At 39.0% G+C, this 26,485-nt stretch overlaps 2 protein-coding genes across 3 annotated transcripts in view; both read right to left on the reverse strand.

Moving 5' to 3' along the window:
• LOC149016977 (V-type proton ATPase subunit a3-like) overlaps positions 1 to 17,832 on the reverse strand; it is a 33,732-nt gene extending 15,900 nt beyond the window's left edge. Inside the window, exons 1-10 of one of the 2 annotated variants that reach the window (XR_016172744.1) lie at positions 17,434 to 17,832; positions 17,285 to 17,329; positions 14,652 to 14,774; positions 14,459 to 14,566; positions 13,892 to 14,002; positions 13,629 to 13,802; positions 12,004 to 12,141; positions 11,235 to 11,342; positions 10,693 to 10,800; positions 2,795 to 2,943 (exon numbers count right to left, since the gene is read on the reverse strand). Coding sequence is in view for 1 of the 2 variants with exons in the window: in XM_089151279.1 (XP_089007405.1) it covers positions 2,795 to 2,943; positions 10,693 to 10,800; positions 11,235 to 11,342; positions 12,004 to 12,141; positions 13,629 to 13,802; positions 13,892 to 14,002; positions 14,459 to 14,566; positions 14,652 to 14,774; positions 17,285 to 17,329; positions 17,434 to 17,574 (1,205 nt within the window). In the remaining variant the exon portion in view is untranslated. The remainder of the gene's footprint in view (positions 1 to 2,794; positions 2,944 to 10,692; positions 10,801 to 11,234; positions 11,343 to 12,003; positions 12,142 to 13,628; positions 13,803 to 13,891; positions 14,003 to 14,458; positions 14,567 to 14,651; positions 14,775 to 17,284; positions 17,330 to 17,433) is intronic. The other variant, XM_089151279.1, reaches the window with a different exon arrangement.
• Positions 17,833 to 20,263: 2,431 nt separating this feature from the next.
• On the reverse strand, positions 20,264 to 25,400 carry MCM4 (Minichromosome maintenance (MCM2/3/5) family protein). The gene is made up of 18 exons (XM_089151281.1): positions 25,214 to 25,400; positions 24,453 to 25,091; positions 24,225 to 24,353; positions 24,045 to 24,126; positions 23,834 to 23,966; positions 23,676 to 23,747; positions 23,461 to 23,586; positions 23,244 to 23,357; positions 22,922 to 23,134; positions 22,735 to 22,833; positions 22,487 to 22,647; positions 22,304 to 22,400; positions 22,065 to 22,226; positions 21,873 to 21,953; positions 21,717 to 21,795; positions 21,493 to 21,629; positions 21,334 to 21,384; positions 20,264 to 21,135 (listed from the first exon to the last, which is right to left on the reverse strand). The coding sequence occupies exons 1-18, from the start codon at positions 25,248 to 25,250 to the stop codon at positions 21,061 to 21,063; spliced, it is 2,487 nt and encodes an 828-aa protein (XP_089007407.1). The 5' UTR covers positions 25,251 to 25,400; the 3' UTR covers positions 20,264 to 21,060.
• Positions 25,401 to 26,485: the final 1,085 nt, after the last annotated feature.

The raw sequence follows: 26,485 nt of genomic DNA on the forward strand, positions 1-26,485 counted from the left end.
TTGGGATTGGGAAGTGTCCTTTTGACACTTCTGTCCTTGGATATCGGAGGGAATAGTATGGGATGTTCTCCGAAGATGCCCATCGACGCTTTCCCGAATCATTGGTTGTCATACCTAGGGCTGTCTAGCAGTGTTTGGCTAGGATGTCCCTGTTATATCAGACCCGAATCGGACGGGAATTGAGACCGAACGACCCGTGGTAGCAATGTGATTCACGGGCGCTCAAGACCGGTAACCAACCCGTGAGAGGACGGGAATCATATTGTGGGGGCCATTTATTGGAGGGTTGCATATGACTAGACTTGGGCTCATGGGCGCTCAAGACCGGTGAAATGATCCGTGAGGGGACATGAGAGCTTCCCGTTTACCATATGTGGATAACCAATAGGGTTGATGAGTCCATAGTCCGAGACTATTAGGACTCTAGTGGAAAGGATACCGGAAAGGATCGTCCGGGGCGAGGAATGGAAGTATCTAGACCTGAGTTGATGTAACTGAGTAGATGACTTGCATTGGGCTAGGCTTTTACCCTGACATGCGCCAGTACTTAGACCAAATGGTGATGTGAGAGAGAGGTGACTTAACCCCCAGCCATGGATTGTCCCGAGGGATGCCGGACCCCACTACCAACAGGAGCCGTACGCGTGACCTACCCAAAGAAGTATGGTGCAATGACTTAAAACATGTCTACCATAGAGACCAGCATACATAGAGTTTAGATGCATACATACATTATCTGTTTCATATTGCATTGCATCTTGTTATGATCTGCAGCATGTTATTTATGTTGTTATGAGTTAACTTGCCTTACTGGGTTTCTTTCGAAACTCACTCTTTTTGTACCATATCTTTTGTTAGACTTCTCTACAGGTTCAGAATACTTTGACGGTACGTATGAGGAAGCACAAGGTGAAGAAGATGAAGAAGAACTGACTGAAGATGTGGATTAGATTTCTTTTGTTTCTTCTAGACTTATCTTTTACTTTACTTGTATTTAGAGCTTTATTTAGATTTTGATCTACCTTCCACATATGTTGTGGAGTATATTCCGCTAGACTCTACAATTGTCTTTTGATTTGGTATCTTGTTAATTCGCACTCTGATATTCTTAGTGATCCTTCTGAGATCTTTTCTTGAATTTTATTATTAACTTATTAGAATACAATGATTTGTTATTGCTTTTGATTATGTTATTGTGCTAAATGGATATGATCGTTCCTAAACTTGATCTTTTGGGCTGTGGATCACTCCCCCGGGTAACCCAGATAGGGTATAGGCTGGGTGTATTTGGGTGGGATGTGACATATAGACCCTGTGATACAATCAAACTGTGTGCTGAATTGCAACCTAAAATTCAGCATAAGCAGTACAGATGTAGATATTGCATCCCCTACACCAAAGTTTTGCTTCAGGTGAAGCAAATGAAAAATGGGAATTAATACTGTAATGCACAGAAAAAACCATCTTGCATCATACTCTATATACTTGGGTGACATTTAGAGCAATTCACTTCATTGCATCTTAGGCTCTTAGCTACATCAAGATAAAGAAGGCATTTCTAACATTAACAAAGTCCAACTCATTTCTTTCCTTCTTTTTTTTTTTTTTTTTTTTTTGGGGGGGGGGGGGGGGGGGGGGTGGGGGTTAGTTCCCTTCTAAAGTAATAACAAGAAGATGCATGACAGATTCTTAAATGCTAAAAAGGAGAAAATTATTTCTAAGAATAAGCTATTACATATGCTAACCTGCCAAGTCATTAATCATGAGATTGAAACCGAAACAACCCTAATTTGAGCCATCTCTTCTCGTCAAATCCCTCTAATACAGTCTAGTTGGTACCTCACAAAAACATAAATGTTCCCTGGGTTCTGCCTTAGTTCTAGTTGCATTACTCTGTCCCTAGCTCTTGATGGTTGGGTCCTGCATTGCCCAATTTGTTTTTTCTAGTATTTTCCTTCCCCATTAGGAGGCTTTTGGTAATGAACTTTTTTTAATTCATCCAATCACCCCCCCCCCCCCCAAACACCAAAAGAAGGGAGGGGGAAAAAAAACTCCATATCCCACATGATCCATACCTTTGAGGAATTAGCAAATGATATTAGATGAATTGCTAAAATAAAATGAGATACCAACACCCAAACACACACCCCCCCCCCCAAAAAAAAAAAAAAAAAAAAAAAGAGATACATAATGTACTAGGTTATTGAACCTGACCACCTTTCAACAGCCTGGCCTGGCTGCCGCTACTCCAATGTTTGATTTCATTTGCAAGACACAACAATAATTAAACTTGTGTTCCAATAATCTTACTTATCGGTTTGGAGTTTTCAGGCCTACTTAAGTGATCAAGATAATGGAATCTTTCATGTAGAACTTTTCTTTGGAAATGGCTGAATCTGCCAGATTTTTTCACCAAATCAGTTGGGTTGTTGTCTGCATTTCCTATATCGGGTAAATAGCGCCTTTGATTGATGGTATGAAAGTAAATCAGATAGTTTTTGCCATTCTTTCAGGCTTTTAAATGTGCTTTAAGAAGAAGTTGGGATTGGGATAGATACGAAGAAGTGGGAAAGATGGGTGAGTTGCAAGGCTGCCAAGCATCCAAAGACAGGACAATAATGCCATATTGCAGGTTATTTTTTCCCATCACTGTGCATTACATACATCCAAGACAAGGAATGAATTATTGAATGCACGTAAAAAGTCTAGAAAATTAATTAACGATTATTATATATTTGATTCTTTCTGCATTTCAATGGAAATGATTTAGTAAAATCATCTCTGAAAAGCTCACCCATATGCATCAACAATGGATTGAAATGCATAAGTGAATTTGTTTGTCCGGAAATATGTAGGTGGTGATTCCATTGTATCCAAAATCTGGAGTATTGATCCAACTTGTGAGTTGCTGTCTGATGCGGCCCGACATAGTGCATCCTGAACCTGCAGCAATCAAGCACATAATTGTTCAGTGAGAAGCACACCTTGCTTCTTTTTACATCTCTTTTAGATCCATGTAGCAGACTCCATTCAGTTAGGACAAGGTTATGGTTGTCGTTGATTGGGACCCACACCATGAACTGTAGCAATTAAGCTGGCCTGCTAAGGATTAGTGATTGTTGTGCCAAAAGTCCATAACATTTAAAGGAGGAATATCACAAATAAAGGCAGTAAGTGTTAGCAGGCTTACCACATGAAGCTTTCCTGCAATACCAGCTACTACTGCCATGTACCAATTAGATTAAGTACACATACTCCACATCATTTTCTAATCATGGGGAATTTTGCATGTCATTAAGGTTTCCAAAGTGACTATCTAAATGTCATGTTGGTGCTCAAAAAAGTGTTGGAAAGATGAAAAATCTAAGCCAACCCAGTTCAATAGGAAATATCGAAAAGCCAAGGTCGTCAACACCATATATGTTGAGCCACAAGATTAAGAAAGTCAGGTGGTCTATCCAGAGGTGGACGAGAAGTAGCATCCCAGAGTACAAGCCACACCACTATGGCATCTAGAGAGGGTCTAATATATGCATTGCTATATGCTGTGTCCATCTACTCCAATAGGGCATGTTTTAGGCCCAGTTTCTTGTAATTAAACATTTATGTTCTTTTGTTCAATTGATGTGAAATTGAAGGACCACCACCTCATGAGTAAGTCCCAAGAGCCAAAGGAAAGTATAGGGCTGCTGCCCACCCAGTGGCCTTCCAAGAAGGCCGAACCACATTTAGGGCAGTTTGAATGTTCTGGGTACCTTAGTCCAGCTCAATTTGGTTTTATTACAACCAGAGTCTTAATGGGACTCCAGTCCTAATTCTTTTTCTGATTTGAATCGATCCTTTATAAGTTTTTAATGTGTTCTAGTCCAGTTAGGAGTAGTTAAGTTGGAATCTTATCTTAAATAGGATTCCTTCTGGGAGTGGAAGATGTTTTAATTGCAGATGTATTTAGTTTGGAGTTCTCCTAAAACAGAATTCCTAGTTGTTTCCCTTTCAAAGTGAGAGTCCTTGGTAGATTAGGATTCCTAGATAAAGTAGAAATCCCTATTTGTTTTGGTTTCAAAGTTGAGTCCAAGTTTGAGTTATTCATTGTAGGCTATAAATAAAGCCTCAGGCATGTATCAAGAAAATATTTTGATGAATAACAAGATACTGTTGAGGGAGATATCTGTTGGAGTGAGAGCTTCCGAGGGAGGAAGCCCACAGCAGCCTAGGTTTGGTTACTTGTTCATGTGAATTGCCCTCTTTGTCTTCTCAACTAGTAAGTTCAGCAATCTGACTACTCCCCCTCTCTTTCGTTCCATCGTGGTTAGCCTAAACCCTTTCCCCCATTGATGTCAACACGGTTTTGCACCCCACCAAAACCCTAAGTAGGGCCCACAAAATGGCCCTAAGAGGCCTCCTTAGACTGGCCAAACCTTGTAGAAGGAGTATTTTGGGCATTTTCAGCCCTATTGAGTTGCTAGAATTTAATTCCAGACTTAATTCTAGAGTCCCATTTGGTTAGTAATTCTTAACTTGAGTTAGTAGTTGAGTGCCCTAAGGAGTTCTTTTTCAAGTGAACTTCCTTAATTTAGAGTTTTAAGTTATTTAAACTTTTATTTCAGCATGTGTCTAATAGGGACCCTTAGATGTTTTAGTTTTATTTTCAATGGTTGAGATTAATGTGGTAGGATCCTAAACTATAAAAGGAATCCCACTTAGTCTCTAGTTCCTTTAGAGGCTATAAATTAATGCCTACTTGTTCTTTATAAGTTCAGTCTCATTATCGAATGGAAGTTATTGAATTGAGGACCGTGGTTCCTGTTGAGGGGGGCCCAGCAGATTTTAGTAAATTCTTCTTCAATATTCAGCACCCTTCTTCAACCTTCTTCAAGTTCTTCAAATTCTCCACAGCCTTCTTCAAGTTTCAAGGGTCATTGACAATGACAGCAGCCCCACCCCCTTCCCTCACCTCCCAACCCCATCCCCTCCCCCACCATCGCAGCCCTCCCACTCCCCTTCCCTTGCTGCTGTGACGTAGCAGCAACCTCCCCCACCCCCTGTAGACCTTCCAGCCCTTACCCCACATCCCTACAACAACCCTAACCCCTCCTCTGCCCCTCCCCTGTTCTGTGCACCACCCCAAACCCCTCCCCCTTGCTTCTGCATCACAACAGCAGATTTCCCCCACCCCTACAACTCTGTATCCCTCCCCTACCTCCCAGACACTCTCCCACCTCTCCCCAACCCTACAGCCTTCCCATTCCCTCCCCTCTACCTATCATACCCCTCCAACCCATCCTGACTTGCTGCAGATCTGTTTGGGGGGGGGGGAGAATAATAGAAAAGAAAAGAATAGAAGAAGAAGACAGAAAAGTAAGAAGAAAAGAAAAGGAAAGGAAAGAAAGAAAGAAAGAAAAAAGAATAGGAAAGAGTGCCCAAGATCCATTCCCCAAACCCTAAATTTTTCTACCATTGAATAATCCCTCAATCTACTCTAGACCTTACCAATCATCCAAACTATCTCATTCTTCTCTCTCGTCAAACCTAGAGTATTTTTGCATATCTCAAGAAAACCCTAAACCCAATCCATATCAAAATTAGTTAATTCCTAACTTGTCCCTAGGATCTTTCCATTAAACTCTAGAGATCTACAACGCATTCCAAAACCTTCCCACAATACTTTAGCATCATTTGCTGGAAGATTCTCAGCAAATCCTAAATTATAGGGAAATCCTCTTAGAAACCCTAACCCTGGAATGGGGTCACATCACCCATCCTGCGGCATCCCTTCTTCCCTTCCCCAATCCCCACCCTGTCACACCTCTCCACTTCAACTCTTTTTCTCTCTTGCTGCAGTCCTATTCTATTCCCCAAACCCTATTTTCTGTAACTCTCAACCCCACCGAATAATTATCCCCTTCCCCTGCCCAGCATTCAACCCCAATTCCCCACCCAAACCCTGAAATTTCTGCACTACAACTTCTTACCCAAAACCGTAGAAACCCTAATCTCCTCTCAAATAGATCTCTCAAACTCATCACTGGATTCCAATTCCCTTTTGGATTCATCACCCCCTTCCCATCCTCTACCTTTGACCCAAACCCTAACTGCAGCCACTCCCTGGAAACCCTAGAAGAGAGACCCTAATTTCTAAGTTCCTGAAACCCTTGGACCCTGAATCTAAATTTAAAAATAACACAATTCAGATTTATATTTCAATAAAAACCCTAGCCAAACCCTGTTTACCCTTCCACAAACCCTAGATTGTTCAAAACAGCCCCTACACCATAACCGCAGGGTTTAAGAAACCCTAATTTATTGCTGATTTCATATAATTGATTCCGGATATTGACCCTCAATTTTGGGGGTTACATCATCAATTCATTCATATTCTTTTGTTTTGGTAATATAATTCATTCATAATCATCATTAGATTGTTGTGAGCAATCGGCAAACTGAGACCATGTCGTTATATGACTGTAGTCATGATTAGGATCTCAATTGGGCAGCTCTAACCATGTGGTCATTACATTTTGTATGCCTAGTCAAAGTGGGGGAAGGGCACAAATGTGAGTACGCATGGTAACACGCAGATTGCGCCATTTTTTATGGAGGAATGGACATGTGGCACCTTGACCTTATAGTTGAGGGGACACAAGTCACTATGGTACAAATACTTATCCTTTGGATTATCAATGAACATAGTTCAAGTGAACTTACCCCATTACTCTGGGAATCAAAATATGGACCACAAAAGATGGTGCCACCTGACAAAGTATCTATTACCCATGCCAGAAATATTTGAGATGGAATTCGAGTTCATATATTAAATGATAAAACTGGAACCATTGTATTTTAAGTCTGGTTTTACATTAAAATTTATAATGTGTAATTACTTATTATGTATTTAATCTCATTTGTCAGAAATTATTGTATACTTGGACTTACTAATTGGGCCTAAAACACCAGGAGCTTGGTAGTAGTTAATTACTGCACTAGGGTATATTTTGTAAATATTAGGAAGTTGAGGGTCATATATGTAATCAAATAACCTTGAGGAGGCCTGCATAAATACATAATTATCTAAGGATTTTTATGGAATATGCATATAGATAAATATTTAATTAAAGCTATGCAATTAATTAATTTAATCAATTATCAATTCCTTTTTAGGTTCTGCTTCTAAGCTTCTTTATTATTCAAGTCCAACTAGAACTTCCAAATTAAACTAACCTATGAAAGAGAACACAATCATACTCGCTCCACGGAGCAGCCCATGGGCTGCCTATATAAAGGAACCAATGGGTGAGTGTAAAATACACCAGCAAGCCCCCTCTAGCAAATCCGGTCTACTCTCTTTCCTGGAATTTTTGCAAATACACCCCATCTAAGGTGCACCCAAGGTTTTAGTTCAAAAAGTGGGTTCTGCAGTGACTGACTTCAAGGACCTAGTACAAGTTGGTACAAGAAGAACCATTAGATGAGGAGGTCCGCACTTAAGGCTCTCCAAGAACGCATTTAACGCATAGATAGATAATGAAACAATTATAGCAGGGAGGAGTCAGATAAATTAGTAGTTATCTATTAAATGGTTGTCAAAGTGGTTATATAAGTTGATGATATGCACGTGTAGTTATTGCTTCAAAAGTGGTAAGAGATGGTAACCGTCTAGAACTTTATCTATTGACAAATAACAAAACTATCATGGTGATAAGTTACCTTAGTTACACTCTTGTGTAGAGGTTGGCCTCCTCTTTAGACCAAATATTTAATATCCCAAACCGTTATTCAACCCACAAAATAGGTACACACAAAGATCAGAAGGTGGATGATGAAACCCTAATAATATTTCCCAAAAATTCATACAAGAATGCAAGAAATAACAAGATAACACTGGTTTCTATGGTGCCAGTCACCCCCACACCTCACAGTGTTCCCTCAGCTACGGCTGCCCACAAGACTCTCCAAAATTCGATTCCCTCTCTCTTCCCTCTTTCCCTCTATTTATTATCTCAAATAACCCTAACTAACCCTCATTCCAAAAGGCCTCATCCCTAGGGTAACCCTAACTAACCCTCATTCCACAAGGCCTCATCCCTAGGGTCCTAACACTACCGACCCCTCGAAAATCACCTTGTCCCCAAGGTGATGGAATTGTTGAAGTTTAGTCGTATGATGGTGCCGCATAACCGTAGTAATTCAATATTGTCCTCCCAGGCTGAATACCACACCCACTGCTCAAAATCAGACTTGGAGCGTTTTTTTTTTTTTTTTTTCCTGCAACGAAATTAATCCCCATCGCACCGCTGCATCTCAAGGAGCATACGTGCAGCTGTTGGAAGACGATGGATTTTCCTCAGTCGCTGCAGCCCCAACGTTGTCGCCTCCCTTTTTATTCTGAAGTTCAGAGGTTGAAGACGATGGTTCCCCAACTTGTTGGTTCGGTTGGACCATTTTCTGGCAAGTTCTTGGTTCAGGCTTGGTTTGGGTTTGAGTTATGAAACTGTAATGGGCCCAAAATAATTCTATTACATGGGCTAGACATAAACACTTAAAATCATGGGTTAACAAATATGGGTTGGATATTGAGTTAATGAAATACGATGGGTTGGGCCCAAGGGGGTTTCTTAGGAAAACGTACGGCCCAATCTTTGAACTTGGATCTCTTGGGCTCTAAATCTGATTCAAAGCATACCTGAATTGGGCCCGAATTAGAAGCTCCTTGGCCCTTAATGTTTAAACCAAACTGATTGACCGGTTTGGGTTGAGTCGAACCAACCTCAAAAACCCTAAAACTCCACCGTATTCTTCCTTTCCTGCGAATAGAATTTTTGCCGCCTGCAACTTGCCGTCGATTGTACCTGGCCTCCTTCTATGCTTCTTCACTTCACCGCATCTCGATTTTATAGCAGAATATTGCTCCTCCACTCTGGTCCGGTAGGTATCTTCACTCAATCCTATCTTCATCTTTTTGCTCCACATTTGGTGATGCGTGACTTCCGTAGCGGCAGTACTTCATCCTTCATTCGATACTTCTCAACCTGGTTGTTGTCTATCTCCAAATTTGATGTTGGTTGTCTCCCGTCGCTAAACTCACATCTCAAGGCTTCTTTGAATCCCGTCCAAGAAAATGCCGTCCAATTCTTGTGATAGATCCAGTCAAGTGCCTCTCCTTCTAGATGTTGGATCGCTACCCCCAACCACTGCTCTTCCTCGATCTGTTTCTCCCAGCAGAAGAGAAGAACCTCTAAAATCCATCTCTGAACTCCTCCTTCACCAGAAAACGAATGCAGTGCCATAACCTCCCTGGATCGTTACAGCTCTGATGCCAATTGATGAAACCCTAATAATATTTCCCAAAAATTCATACAAGAATGCAAAAAATAACAAGATAACACTGGTTTCTATGGTGCCACTCACCCCCCCCCACACCTCACAGTGTTCCCTCAGCTACGGCTGCCCACAAGACTCTCCAAAATTTGATTCCCTCTCTCTTCCCCTCTTTCCCTCTATTTATTATCTCAAATAACCTTAACTAACCCTCATTCCAGAAGGCCTCATCCCTAGGGTAACCCTAACTAACCCTCATTCCACAAGGCCTCATCCCTAGGGTAACCCTAACTAACCCTCATTCCACAAGGCCTCATCCCTAGGGTCCTAACAGTGGATGTACCAGATAATACATGTCCTTCCTATTTCTAGATCATTCATAGAACCATAGAAGGGTATCCGAAAATCAATTCAACATTCCACTGCACATTGGGATGCTGAGATGTGGTTTAGAGTAAATCGATTCTGGAAAGCAACCTAATGGAGGACAGAATAGAGATGAAGAAAACAAGAAAGAAACCTGAGAAGACTCAGAGTTGTAACAGGGGAAAAGGGAGAAGAACATTCTTAAGAAGAAGAAAAGGAGAGAGAGTATTCCATCCTCATTAAGCTCAAGTATTTAAATTATAAAATAGACATAATTCAATAAGAAAGCAACGTAGTAAGACCCTTGGCAATTTAAGACTAACTAAAATTGATCCTACAAGGACTATTAGCAAATTAAAACTAACTAAAACTGATCATAAATATTCTACCCAAATTAAAAATCTGATTACATAATTATCCCAACAAATAAGTAATTAAATCCTACATTATATTTATCACTCCCATGCAAAATAGCATCTTTTATTTTATCTCCTTGCAAGATGGACTTAGTGCCCAGCAAACAGGAAGAATAATCTCCTAGGTTACTGTTCACACTTTACATTTCTGTAACATGAACAGTAAACTGGTTTTGCTGCATCAGAACCTCAAGAATTCCTAAAGCTCTCATGGAAAGAAAATTTTGTTTTTCTTCCATGGGGTCAAAAAAAACTGAATCTCATCATCCACCAATATGTGTTGCCATAGTAGCGCCCCAACAAGCAGCCTTTCCCTACTTGTGCAGAGTGAATATTTCCATACTTGAACATGCAACCACCTGGTCACAATGGATTATGAAGCAATCTTTACTGTTGCACCAAGGCCCGCCCTCTAGGTGGTCAATGCAAAGAATCACCCATTTTTTCAATGGTCAAACTACCAAATCAGCCATCAGCTTCGCAGAAAACCGAAGGCATGGAAACAAAAACTGTTTCTACAAAGTGCCACAAACATTTGCCTTTTTGTGGCAAAAAGAAATATGTATCTTTTCTACAAAAGAGACCAAAAGACTACCTGTTTTGTTGCAAAAACAGGGCTCCACCCCTCTGCCACAAGACACTTTCTTGTCACATCAATGCTCAGCATGCTTAAAGTGTGATAAATAGATTTCTCCTTCCTCACCTAAATAATTTCAAAACAAAGTTAGACAATCAGTTAGAAATTTCACAACAAATATTGTATCTACATTGAAATATGGTAAATAAATATTTCCAACTTGAAGGTCATCTGTTGCATTGAGGCTGGACACAAAAAGAAAATAAATAGCCAGTAAAGAAGAGAAGGAAAAAGACACAGATACACTTTTAACATTCTAAATACAAGCAAAGATTTCTTTCTCTGCTTTCTCTCCAGAAAATTGAAGAGCATCAACCTCAAAATGTCTATTTTCCATTCTCAAAAAACTAAATTGCAAATTTTCACCAATGTTTTTTGAAGCTTTCAAACTTCCACTGGACATAAACCACCCTCCCAATAAAACACAAGGAAAAAAATAAATGTCCATGCACAGATTTTCAAAGGCAAAAAATATTCTACTAAAATTAGTCCAAACCAACCAAAAGATCCCACTTCTCAAATTGACAGCTGATGGTTTTTAACAGATTATCCCGGTGTAGTAGCCCAACATCTATTGTAGCCTTCAGCTCTGCGTTTTTCCCAGAGACCTGAAAATGGAATTGTTATTGAGTCAGACTGACAAGAAAACTGAAATTGTAGTGATTCAGACTGTCTTATTAAGGTCCAATGCAGCCATTCCTAAGTCCATAGATTACCACCCTATGTAAGTTCATGCATCAGAATACAACTACCATAATCTTTAACTAAGAAAAAGGTACATTCAGAGTAATAAAAGCAAGAAGCAAACATAAGGCAACAAAGGCCTCCCACTGCCTAAGGCACAATACCAGGAACACACCTGACCGATCGGATGGCTATGTACATGTATCCAAGTATGTATTAACAGCACAGATGGTAAAAACAATAGACTATGTGCATGTTGCCCAAGCAAAATATCTAGCGAAGATGATGAAAACAATGGTATTAAAAACAACATCGTATGGTGTGCCATGAGATTGAATCCAGCAGCCTGATCAAAGTTGAGTTGCCTCCATGCTGGGCAAGGCAGGTGCACAAGGTACAAAACTAATCTGATCTGAAGTGCATTCTATCTATTGGCATTTGCCCAAGAAGCATAAAAATATCATACTAAAAATGTTAGTACAACAAAATGAGCAACCCAACAAACAAATTAAATGATGTCATGAAGCAGTTAAGCGGATAAATGGAAAAACACTTAAGAAACTGAGGATGAAGCATGCTGCGCACCTCAGTGATCATCTGAGCTTGCTTCCCCAAATCATCAGGATACGGGTAACGATTTGCTCCAAAAGCTTCACATATCTTCAGAATTTTGGTTTTAGCCTTTTCTCCAGAATAGAAGACCACAAATACATTTTTCTCAACCTGGAGGATTATATTAAATGAGAATTAAAGCCAAAAGGTGAACCCCAATTTTTTTCATCTAAAATTAAAGCATATGAACAATACAACACCACCAAGAAAGGAGTAACATTTTTCTGCTTATTCAACAAATTTTCAAGAAATCTCAAATTCCTCTGGTCTAAATAGAGGATGAACTAGCAAATATTTTAGTACGGAGCAATTGAAATGCATGCCACCATAATGAGGGTAGAAAATCATTTGAAAATCAAAATGATCAGGTAATGGAATAGAAGCCAGCATATTTAAACATCTATTAGGGCTTAGACCACCTCCAGCATATTCAACACCAAGGATGGCCTTCTATTGAATTCATATCATCAAACATTTAAATTTATTTATTTACTTATTCAATTTTCTTTTTGGGGAGAGAGATTGAAAACTATAATTCCTTACCTGAGGTGAAGTAACATCCCATAACTCAAAAGAAAGTTAGAGCAGAACAGACAAGTTAGCCATGCTGTCAAGTTGAAGTAACATCCCAAAAGAAACTCCCTCAACATGGCATTACTATTTGGTTGCAAGCTATTATGTGGATCAGTTCAACGTGGCTGTCTCCCTGCATATTCACACAGAGGGCCAGTATTGATTCTTTCCCAAAAGCCGTGGTGATATGCAAACTTTTCATATTTTTAGGTTGAACTTGAAAAAAGAATTTGGATAAACATGATATGCAAACTTACACCTTTAGCAATATCTTTAATTTTGGGGAATGAAAGAAACTGAAGGGTGTCCAAGGAGAAGCATCCGAAAAACAGGCAGGGTAAAGGTCCAGACTATAGATGTTGACAATTAATTGGGTAAATGTGCAACCTTTTTGAAAGTCTTAAGGGATTAACACCCAGAAGCTCACCCATAACCGGTCAAATATGCTGTTCTGAATGCAGCATTTCTAATCTTTTGCAGTGGTCATCCTAAAGTAGTAGATTTCTTTTTATAATTTTTTAACATATCAAAAATTATATGTCATAAAAGAGAAGAAACAACTTAACAGTTACTGAGGTCATCTGCCATGTCTTCATTAGTACTGTAAAAAAGAAAGAGCTAAGAAGCATATAATTTTAAAAATCTGTTTCAGCAAGACCGAAATTTCGCAATAAAGTGCATTTTGGCCAGTCTGTTTCACGGAACAAATGAACGAAATATTGAGTGAAATTTAGTGCCAACTCTAGGATTGTCTCTAACATGAACTCAGTGAAATTGGCCAAATTTTGTCAATTTCTTTAACTACGGCCAGAAATCTTAGTGATGAATCTGACACGGGCAAAAACATTAGCCATTGGCAATTCAGTGCACTATCCACTATTATCACCATCCAAATTCCAGCAACCATGCAATGCACCATGATTCAATTACAGGAGTAAGGAAAAATTCTGAGCAGTAAAGAGAAACAGAATTAGCACATGGCTTCAAACATATTTTAAGGGAAGTATCACTAGAAAAATGTTTACCTTCTGCGCAGACACTGGATCAATTACAGGATTTTCCACCACAGCTTGCCTAAGAAACACATTTCCCCTTGTAGCACGAAATATAACCCTTTCAAATGCCATCGACTTTTCCCGAGCAATAAGGCCATTAACAAAACCTAATTTAACTTGCTTTGAAGGATCCGCTGACATTTCCTAGACACGCACCCATTCATACAATTATTTCTGCAGAAAAGCAAATATTTCTGACAATAATAAAATAATTGGAAACCACAAATTTTTACCTGGTCCAACAATAAAGGAGTGTCAATGGATCCTTCACCAACTTGACGAGCTTCAATCTCTCTATGCTGAGCAGTAGCTCTACTCTGGGCTGCAGAAAAGAACTCTCCAGCCTGAACGTTCAAGCGACAGGGAAAAGAAAAAAAAATTCATTTAATATCATTTGTATTGGCAGTAAAAAAGAGAACCCAAAAAAAAAAAAAGTTACAACTGCATATGGGTGAAGACTTAAAAGAGTTCAATCTAATCAGTCACAAGGCATGGAAACAGGTCTTAACTTTCCACATCAGAACTGACTGAAAACAATTTACCAAAGAAATGAATGTAGTACAATACTCAGAATTCCTTTGGCATAAAACACAGGAAAAACTGAACAAAGGATTGTCAGATACCATCAATCAGATAGACCGTGACTCTAAATATGTAAGAAAGTGGACAGGGTGTATCTGATGTTAATCTAATAATTGCATGATCATTAGCAGCACTAACCAGCATAGACCAAATGAAAGTAGCAAAGGAATAATAAATAACTAATATGACACCACCAAGGCACAAACAATAATTACTACCTTCTGCAGCACTAGCTTATATTCTAGAAGCTCATAATAAGAGCGTTGCAATTTTTCACTGTTGGCGTTTATCTCTATCAACTCAGCTTCAAGCTCTCCAAGTTTTATCTAGCAACATCAGCAATAAACAGGGATATTTTAAGACACATAAAACACGTAAACAAGAATGATGAAAAAATAATTGTACAGATACCTCCAAATCATCCAAATCAATATCAACTTCTGTCAGAGGACTGGCTGAAGGTGAGAAGCCTGCCTTTGTCATTTGCTCCCAAAAGAAGCGTAGCTTGCGAGCCATTTCTCCACATCTTTTAATCTGCATCGGAAAAAGAAAAAAAAATTGCATATGTAGATCAAAGACAATATGGGTGTATCAACTGGCAATATACTCCTAGATTCATAGAAGACCCACTAGGAGGCCATATCCAGGTCTTCTATGAACCAGCAAGTTCGAGTAGATTAGAATAGAGTGCTAGATCTGCTTCACGGTTATGGTTTGGCAGCATGGTTATGACCATAGTATGTTTGGGAATGGATACATAAGACAATTAATTGGCCTATCAAGCAATAAGTCATTTTCAAAAATCTAAATCATCACAACAATGATTTAAATCTGGAGCATTCAAAGGCATTAACATGGCCACGACACCTCGAATGAGTTTCCCATAGCTTGTCATGTATTAAAGCTAATCCCAAACCAACTCTAATGATCAATCCCTACTTCAAAATTAATACTTTTTACCACTCATCCATCTCAATATCCTCCATCCTATTACACTGAGCTTATGACATGATATTTCCCAACTACCCAACATTGTGCACCATACATCATGGCCACTTATATGACAGTCTCATAAAATTTTCCTTTAGATATGTCAACCACACAAGACCCTAGACACACATCTCCATTTCATCCATCCTGTTTAATTCTCTATGAAACACCATCCTCTATATCATCTTTTTTATTTATGATTAATCCAATATACTTAATATAATAGTTTTGCAGAATTCCTCTCATGAAGTTTCACTTCTTCATTATCAATCCTTGTATATCCAAAGGTAAACACTAGATATCTTGTCTTTGTTCTACCAGCTTGAAGACTTTGATTCAAAAGTTGATCTCCATAACTCTGATTTAGTGTTAATCCTTGTTTTTGTCTCATCTACCAAAACAATATCACCAGCAAAAAGTATATGTTAGGGAACCTAGCTTCAATTCAACAACAACAAGAGCAACACGCCTTATTCCAGCTAGATGGGGTTGTTTACATGGATCCTTGTACTTCCAATCAACTCTTTTTTAAGCCATATTTCCAATCAACTATTTTGAAGCCATATTTCCAATCAACTCTTTTTTAAGCCATACTAGGTAAAAGGCCTACGCCATGCATGTCCTTTCTCACCACTTCTCCTAAGGTTATCTTAGGTATGCCCCTAGCTTTTCTAGTTCCCTCGATTTGGATTAACTCAAAGGAACTGTAAGAGCTAGGAGCAGACCTAATAGGAGAGCTAAGGAACCTCAGCTTCAATGTCTCTACTTAAATCGTTCATTCTTGATAAGTGGAAACAAATAAGAGCTCAAAGTTAATCATTGATGTAACCCAATTGTAATCAGGAATTAACTACTTGACCTTCATCATTCTTAGACTTGTCATTACACTATCATACATATCTTCAATTATGTCCATAGATCTATTTGAAACTTTATTACTTGCCAAATTAACTCTCTAGTAGCTTTATTGTAGGCTCTAACTGTATTTTTCTGTTTCTTTTCCTTTAAGTAAATAAAATAACCAGCTAACTTTCTCCAAAAGCTTTATTGTAGGCTTTTTCTAGATAAACAAAGACAATACAAAGATCCTTCTTAAAAACTCTAAACCATTTCATAAGTCTCCTAATAAAGTAAATAGCTTCCATCATGGATCTTCATGACTTAAAACCAAATTAATTTTTCGTAATAGTAGCTTCTTGTCTATAGTGGTTTTAATTACCTTCCCCATAATTCCATAGTATGACTGATTAATTGTATGTCTAGTGTCGTTGCAGCTTTAAATATCACTTTTATTTTGAAAATCAGAACCACGATGTTTCTCCTTCTTTCATCTTGCATTTTCTTTGTGTTCATAATATTATTAAACAGCTTGGATAACCAAGATAAATACCATAATAATAATGTGATAAACAATCAAATCCAAAAAGCTTGGATGGACCTCAAAAATAATGCAACCATATACACCAATGCAAGAAAAGCGTTAAATTCATTTACAATGGAAAATAATGGGAAGAGACATCATATTCTAAATTTATTCAGTGAGAGCTGTTTACACTTCTAATTAAAATAAAAATTAAAAAAAAAAAAAAGAAAAATCAATGCGGAATCAGCTAAAGTCTCAAAATATATCTCATGCCTTTTGTGAGAACAAAAAGTCCGCACTTCTGAATAATATACTGAGGTGCTTTTATAAAGAACATTGGATTCATACTCTCATTGAAATAAATAAGCCCCAAAATTTTCTGTTTCTTTTTCTGATACCAACAACTAAGAGGATTTTGAGCACTACAAAGTACAATGGTTACATCTGTGTGACTGGCAACTATATCCGAATAAATGAGGAAATGATTGTACTCAATTTGAACAGGAAGTAGTGGGTCCAAAGATTTCCAATAGCTAATCCCTACAGAGTCTGCAGGTATGTGATGATGACAATCTTAAACAACCCCCCACCCCCACCCCCACCCCCACCCCCAAAAAAAAAAAAAAAAAACCACAACAGGTGTGGGGGTGGGGGGGACAACTCGGATAAAGAAGTTAGAACACAAATGTACCTGAGCTGCATATGTTCGCTGGAAGGGACTTTTTTCTGCATTTAGCTGAAAGAAATATAACATGGAGAAATTTTACAATTTTATAGAAAAGTTGAAGTTGAGAACATCCGCACAAAAACCCATAATAATTGAAGCAGAAAAATTATTACATCTTTGAATTGAACAAGCCCTATATCGCCAAGGTAAGAAACTGTCCGATAAGCTGACTCCATGGGGATGATCAGCTGCACCAAGTGCATTGGCTCCGAACGGAACAGCTCCACCGGCGGACAACACCCGCCCTCCCCCATTGTTGTGTCCCCTTCAAACTCACAGTTCCCACACAAGTTGCTGTGAATTCTTTGATTCACGAAACTGAAATTTCTCCACTTACTGCAATTCAGACTATTCAGTACAGATCCCTCGCTTTCGGTATCACCGATAGTTTGATGATTATAATGCGCGATCGATTTGCGTACACCGCCGGGTTCCTCAGAAACGACACAACACGACCTCTCCGACACGATAGTCGAACCAATCGGCCGGGTCAAAATCCAAAACGGTTTGGTTCCCAAGTATCAAAACCAAAACAGTAACGGATCCAACCGGTCCAATCCTTAGACTAGGACCCAACCGGACCAATCCGATCATATCAGGCTGGTTTGAAATCCTATGATAAAGCTTCATTTGGATTGTTGAACTGGGATTTGGATTGTTTTAAACTCGGATCAATCTGATAAACTTTCATTCGATTCTATCCTAACCGCATGAGTTTGTTATCTAAAACATATCATATTTGTCGATACCAAAAGAGCATATCTTATGGCAAACCTCTAGATTCTTCAGCTTATGAGCCTTTTTCCCAACAAATTAGGCAATATGTAATGTTACTAAATCATCTTATTCTAATAATTCAATAGTAATTGATATTGTAGATATAATTATATAAATGAGACCATGTCGCCTTAATTTGCTCTAGCTTCCAAAGGCAAGTGTGAAGATTATCCCATGTTTCAAAACGATATTGAATTATGGCCACCTTGTGCTTAAAGCACTTGAATTTACTGTAAACAACTATCCACAATGAATATTAGTCCACTGCTTGAAAACGTGAAACCATTCAAGAACATAACGGAACCTCAGTCGTAGAACCCCACATCACATTTGCTCTTTGAATAAATAATGATCAATAAATAACTTGACAGCAGCCAAACCCACATGGTTGAAGTCTAGCACATGTGGAACTCCCTCCCCCCCCCCCCCCCCCAAAACAAAAAAATTAAGCTGCTACCGCCCATTGTTTTAATGGTAGTCTTGCTTTCTGATCTTCACATTGTCACCATGAAAAACCACGACTCCCTCAGTTACAAGGGAGGTAAGTGCATTCCTTAACTGAGCCAATGAAAAAAAGGACCACATCAGCCCACTATACCATACAATACTAATCAATACGCATCCATATTTGAGCAAACTCATACGATACATCTCGATACGTCTCTCCATTGAATTACACTAAAATACACTAGTCAGAGCGATACAATACTCGATACAGAATGATATGTCTCTTAAAATCATTTGATTGATACGATACTCGATACCAATATAGATAGATAATGAAACAATTATAGCATGGATGAGTCAGAGTAGTTATCTATTAAATGGTTGTCAAAGTGGTTATGTAAGTTGATGATCTGCACGTGTAGTTATTGCTTCAAAAGTGGTAAGAGATGGTAACCGTCTAGAACTCTATCTATTGACAAAATAACAGAACTATCGTGGTGATAAGTTACCGCGACAAACACAAAGAGAAACATAAAAGTTGGCACACGAATTTATTAAAAAAAGAAAAACCCCAAAACAAAGAACTGTCCAAGGATAGAGAGAATCAACCAGGAAGTTACAAAGCAAAGAAGAGAGGGAAAAAGTCAATCACATTTAACAACCAACTCCTTTTTCACGTTTACATAATTTAACAATTTTTATCTGACACCAAACATTCCTTCAAATTTATTTCGAAAATACCAAACCATTTTCTTCTTGACCAAAAGAATTGTACTTATTTTTTTAAAAGGCTTAGAGATGAGATGTCCAGGCCTTAGTTACACAGTTACACTCTTGTGTAGAGGTTGTCTCCACTTTAGACCAAATATTTAATATCCCAAACCGTTATTCAACCCACAAAATAGGTACACATAGATCAGAAGGTGAGCGTACCAGATAAAGCATGTCCTACCATAGAAGGGTATCCAAAAATCAATTCAACATTCCACTGCACATTGGGATGCTGAGATGTGGTTTAGAGTAAATCAATTTTTGGAAAGCAACCTAATGGAGGACAAAAGAGATGAAGAAAACAAGAAAGAAACCTGAGAAGACTCAGAGTTGTAACAGGGGGAAGAGGGAGAAGAACATTCTTAAGAAGAAGAGGAGAGAGAGTATTCCATCCTCATTAAGCTCATTACAAGTATTTAAATTATAAAATAGCCATAATTTCAATAAGAAAGCAAATTAGTAAGACCCTTGGCAATTTAAGACTAACTAAAATTGATCCTACTAGGACCATTAGCAAATGAAAACTAACTAAACCTGATCATAAATATTGTACCCAAATTAAAATTTTGATTACATAATTATCCCAACAAACAAGTAATTAAATCCTACAATATCTTTATATCTCCCATGCAAAATAGCATCTTTTACCTTATCTCCTTCCAAGATGGACTTAGTGCCCAGCAAACAGGAAGAATAATCTCGTAGGTTACTGTTCACACTTTACATTTCTGTAACATGAACAGTAACTGGCTTTGCTGCATCAGAACCTCAAGAATTCCTTGAGCTGTCATGGAAAGAAATTTTTGTTTTTCTTCCATTGGGTCAAAAAATACTGAATCTCATGATCCACCACTATGTGTTGCCATAGTAGCGCCCCAACAAGCAGCCTTACCCCTACTTGTGCAGAGTGAATATTTCCATACTTGAACATGCGACCACCTGGTCACAATGGATTATGAAGAAATCTTTACTGTTGCACCAAGGCCTGCCCTCTAGGTGGTCAATGCAAAGAATCACCCATTTTTTCAACGGTCAAACTACCAAATCAGCCATCAGCTTGGCAGAAAACCGAAGGCATGGCAAAAATACTGTTTCTACAAAGTGCCACAAGCATTTGCCTTTTTGTGGCAAAAAGAAATATGTATCTTTTCTACAAAAGAGACCAAAAGACTACCTGTTTTGTTGCAAAAACAGGGCTCCACCTCTCTGCCACTAGACACTTTTGTCACATCAATGCTGAGCAATCTTAAAGTGTGATAAATAATTTCTCCTTCCTCACCTAAATAATTTCAATAAAAAAGTTAGACAATCAGTCAGAAATTTCACAACAAATATTGTACCTACATTGAAATATGGTATAGAAATATCTCCAACCTGAAGGTCATTTGTTGCATTGAGGCTGGACACAAAAAGAAAATAAATAGCCAGTAAAGAAGAGAAGGAAAAAGAAACATACACTTTAACATTCTAAATACAAGCAAAGATTTCTTTTTCTGCTTTCTCTCCAGAAAATTGAAGAGCATCAACCTCAAATGTCTATATTACAGTTTCGAAAAACTAAATTGCAATTTTTCACCAATGTTTTTTGAAGCTTTCAAACTTCCACTGGACATAAACCACCCTCCCAATAAAACACAAGGAATCAGTTGGAAGATCATTAAAGCTCAGGTCATCCAGCTTTTGCAATTCATGGAATGAATTAAGTTGCTGCTGCCCATTGTTTTAATGGTAGTCTTGCTTTCTGATCAAATCCTCTTCACATTGTCACCATGAGCAACGACGACTCCTTCAGTTGCAAGGGTGGCAAGTGCATTCCTTAACTGAGGCGATGAAAAAAAGAATCACATCAGTATGTTTCTTTGCAAGATTATTATGGCTGAACATCTGTAATAGTGCATATGCATGTGGTGGTGGATAGATCCTCGACCCCCCCCACCCCCCACCCCCGCTTTTTATTGGGCTGGATCAAGTGCATTGGTTGGTGAGATAGTGTGCAAGAGGGTCAAAGCACAACTTACATCATTGAGATGGATCTCTCCAGAGCTTTGCTTTTTTAGCTCGTCCAGCAACTGCAGGTGAGAAATATAAGCATCAAGGAATTGGTTTACATGTTTTCTAGCTGAATGCTGCTGTACTATAGTAAAACAAAATTGGATAAAATGAAAAGAGTTGAATACCTCCAACAAACGAATTGAATTTCCTCCAATTTCCATCTTTTCCATAATTATGTTCCGAGTTGCTAATAAGAGATTCTCTCGTTTCATCCTTTCACTTGCAGAAACTCCAGTGGTAATAAGATCCATGTCAATAGTCCCTGATCACGAGAAACATCATATCAACTGTACGAACAAACAGCCAACAGATATATCCTACAAAAGCATGTCATTGGCTAGACATCTACCAGTGGAGTGGTCTGTAGCAGACTGTTGTAGTGCAACTTCTAGCAGTCTAAATGCCTCTGCAACATCCTGCTTTTCAACCTGCACTAGGCGAGACACTGAATCTCATTCTGTTAACGCAAAAGTCCTAAAATTTAGAAACAAAGAGCTTCACTAACCAATTCTGAAAAACGAATCCGAGCCAAAGCCTCGCTAAGTCGTATTAGACTCTCAAGCTGCCTAGCAGTTGCAGTTATCACCTGTTGAGTGAGGACATGAGAAACATGCTCATTGGAGGATGTAAGAAAGCATTGCAAATTCTGATTGAGAATAGGTTAAAAACAAAAAAAGACATGGTCAAATTTCGGTACCTTCTTGCTGCTACCTGGAAAGTTGCCTCTTTTCCTCATCTCAACGTAACCTCTTGTTAATTCCTCTGCAGCTTCATCAGATAACTGTGGATGAATGTGCATTCTGGCATAGCTCACGTAGGCAATTAATGTAGGAAGGTCTAAGACATCCTGCACGGTGCTCTGCATGCAGAAACTAGGTCTTTTCAACATGCCATTAGATCTCTAACAGGCAAAGGCACTATTGGCAATCATCATACCTCAGGATTTTCAAAGTGCAAGGCAACAATATGCTTTGCAAGACGCCTATCAGTTTGTTCATCGGCCTTGTCAAGAATCAAATAAATCAGATCGAACCTACAAGCAAAAAATCTGGTCAGACGAACATGCTACTTCAAAAAGGGGGTGGAAGAGCCCATAACAAACTTCTTGTGGCGTCTCACCTCGATAATAAGGTAGGTGGAAGGTGTATATTGTCAATAACAGACAATCGAGGGTTATATCGTGAACCACTTGGATTAGCACAAGCCAAAACAGAAGTCCTAGCATTAAGAGAAGCAATAATCCCTGCCTTTGCAATTGATACAGTCTGTTGTTCCATTACCTTTGGAGGTTCCATGACAAAAAGAGTAAGAAAGCAAAAATTTGAACAGTGTTTCATCAAGTGATGACAAAGGAAAAGTAGATAAACCTCATGAAGCATGCTCCGTGCACTATCAGACATTTTATCAAATTCATCTATGCAGCAAATGCCTTTGTCACTTAGGACCAAGGCCCCACTTTCAAGAACCTGAAGTTTTTACAATGATGTCAGAAGCCCATTTTGAATTGAATACCGCATCATGAATAATACAAAAATTCCTATTGAGATATCATACCGTTTCACCTGTTTCGGGGTCTTTGGCGACATATGCAGTCAAACCAACTGCAGAACTTCCTCTTCCACTGGTGTAAATGCCACGGGGTGCGAGTTTGTGTATGTATTGAAGCAGCTGAGACTTACTGGTTCCAGGGTCACCAACAAGAAGTATATTGATGTCACCACGAAAGCTAGCCCCAGAAGGCAGCTTCAAAGCGTTCCCACCAAACAACTGAAAAAATGAAAGCAATCTACGACATCAGTGCAATTCTGAATGAAAGGAAGCACAGAAATTAATTCTAGCAAGAAACATGCAAGTGGAAAAAGTTCAGCCAGACAACCTGGCAAAGAAGGCCCTTTTTAACATCATCCAATTCCCATATGCTTGGTGCAAGGGATTTTGTTAGCTTGTCATAGATATCTGGCTGCTTTGCAAGCTCTTTCAGTTGCTCTACCTGGAAATCACAAGAATAAGTATTAGCAGTCAATAACAAAAGAATTATATCACTAAATATGATTGGGGGGGGGGGGGGGAGACTGATAACTCAACCAATCTACCTTTTGGTCATAGTCAACCGGGAAGTCCTCATCACTGTTGCGAGATCCATTGTCAATATCCATAGGATCGTCAGCCCGCATCCTTGATTTATCAGTCTTCTTTAGATGAAGACAATCAATGTATGTCTGCCATTAGTGGATAAACTCTGTAAGTCTTAGTAACATTTTCTGCCGTTAGCTCTAGTAATAATTTTAAGTAGGGTTATAATATGTACCTTGAATAAAGATTTTACAGTTCTGTGTGCTGGCCCAACTCTAACGCTCATTGCCCTGTAAATCCCAGTGACCTGGAGGACAAATCAAGGCTTGACGGTTAAGAGGAAAATTTATACAACTCACATGAATCCCATAAATTTCCAATTTGCTGCCCTACCTCAACTCTGTCACCTGGCTTTCCAGCATCCACGAGTTTATCATGCATCAACAAGCTCACAGTATGAGGTGTTCCTCCCTCGGGGATCTCATCTGGTGTCTCCTGTAACCTCACAATCTGCTTATCCGCAAACCTGGTTTTCACATGAAAACCTAATGTAAATGCAATTACATGGGGCAAATGGACAATCAGTATCAAATTAAAGCTTTACCTGCATCGATTATGGACCAATGACATAGAATTCGGAGTCTGGCACTCTTGTCTCCCGCACTTAGTAGGTTCATTTATTCGGCCTAGAAATTCCATTGTTAAAAAACAAACCAACAATTGGTACCGCAAGTTTACATCACCAAATATGAGAACACGAAACAGGCTTGAACTGATAACTTACCTCGGTCTACAACTATAGGGTCGGAGTAGAACCCACAAACAAGGCATCTGAATACAGCTTCCCTGATTTCAGGTATTATTGAACTACAACGGATGATCATACCTTTCACAGAAACCATCTTCTCGATGTCTGGTCGTATGAAATCCAGAAGCATTAGAAGTCTTAATATGATATACAATTAACTTTCTCAGCGCTGTTAAATTTAAAAAATAAGAAAGAGAAGCTGACCTGATGGGTTAAGATTCCTCATGGAAATTGACGTTTTGAGGTTGAAAATTCGAGCTTGGATGTGCTTCTCGGACAGAGGTTTGATGCGGCTAACCAAATCCATGAGAACAATATCGAAGATTGCCAGCACCTCTAGTGGGTAACGAACCATCTTGGTGTAGAGGTCGGCATCGTAGTCGTATACATCCTGAGCATCGACATCGAGTGATTCCCCTTCCACATCAAGAATGTGATGAATTGCCCTCATGTATTTCCCCTCTGTGTGAGATGGGTGGTCTCTGAAGTGTCTCAGGAACCGGAGAATGGCAGCATTAACATCCTCTACGCTGATGTTGGTTCCCCAAACAAACATTGGAGGGGCTTCTTCCGCATCGTCACCTTCTCCACCCTCCGAAGACGGTGGTGCATCGTCCGTCGACGTGGGAGTAGCGTTTGGGGTAACCCTAGCGCCGTTCCTCCTAGACCTCCTACTCTGAGTACTTGATGGGGTTGGAGTCGCATCCATGGCACCAAGTCGAGAGGGCAGTGGAGAAGGAGTGAGAGATGCGCGTCTTCGCCTTCTGCCATTAGGGTTGCCGCCGGGAGATGAGAAGGTGTTACCAATCGGACTTGAGTATGAATCGTCCGGAGAAGAAGGCCCTGCAGTCGAAATCGTCCGACAAAAAAACAATAGTTAGCACTATGAGGTCATCCTTATCAAATGAAACAGCAAAATTGTCAGCATATTTCACAACGAAAGATGTCGAGGATAGTGTTCGCACCGCCTCTGGTGTTGTTGTGAGTAGAATCAGAAGACATGGTGGCACTCTGGAATAACAGCGAAAACTATCGATAGAAGAATACGCCAAGTGATGGAGTTTCCCTCGCCAGTACCACACAAAGCAGGAGCTTCTCGGACGATGATCTCCGCAAGGGTTTAGGTTTCCGGTGGCTTTGGCGGGAAATGACTTCCTCATTCCCGCCCAAAATGGTTTATAACGTATGGCAGTGATGATCTTTTTTTTTTTTTTTTTTTTCTTTTTTTTTTTTTCTTGGACAGGCGCTTTTTTATGCATATTTGAAAATTATATTGTTGTAATTGTAAATGTTTAAAGGATAGGGGAACTCCCAAGTAACAGGGCAAGGTACTGTCACTCACTTGGATGTTGATATGCTACATGGCACGCTACGAGATATATACTGCAACTCTTGCAGGATCATTGTACAATAGACAATATTTTTCCCATCTTAAGGGATTTTTATTTATAGCTAAAAGTCGAGATTCTACGGTCTTCGACTAATTATAATATAGATGTAAATAACTTTTATTTTTCACATTTAAATGATCTTTACTTACAAATATATATATATTATATTATTATTTCCTACATTTATAAATCAAATCCCTAAAATGTACTCAACTCAATCAACGATTCTCTTTGCTTACCTATTCTTCTTCTTCTTCTTCTATATTGTCATTCATATCTCATTTCTCTTCCTTCCCTAACATCATCACCACCACCTCCACTTCTTCCTTGCAACAAACTTAGTCACAGCTTACATTTGGATCAACCTCATCACATTCTTCATCTCTTTTGGTTATATAACTCCATCTATTGGTGGCTTCTTATTAAGGACACCACTCTTTGGTTTCTCGACCTCTGCAAGTTTTGCAACCACGGCTTCCACTTTGACCACATCTAACCTAATTGTTGGATCTAAAGTCTTTTATGCCCCAAAATACAATGTTTTTTATTTGTTAGTTTTATAAAACTTACTTTTAAACCCATGATTTTGTTTGTTGAAGGGAACTATGTGATACTAGCAGTGCAATGGCATGTGATTATTGATATTCAAGACCAATTAACAAAAAAACCCAAAATTTGAAAATGTTGCAATCCATTTTGAATCGATCGAGATGTTTTGAAGGTTTGATATTGCAACGGATTATCCGTGGAATAACATAAGAATGGAAATACTCAAAATCCCTATTGTTGCGTCCATAGCTAAATTGACTATTGCAAGCCATTGATGAAGGAGGTAATCGTGAAAGC

The sequence above is a fragment of the Hakea prostrata genome, chromosome 4, assembly GCF_041222555.1.
Source record: "Hakea prostrata isolate BN-2017 chromosome 4, UWA_Hpros_2, whole genome shotgun sequence".
Lineage (NCBI taxonomy): Eukaryota > Viridiplantae > Streptophyta > Magnoliopsida > Proteales > Proteaceae > Hakea > Hakea prostrata.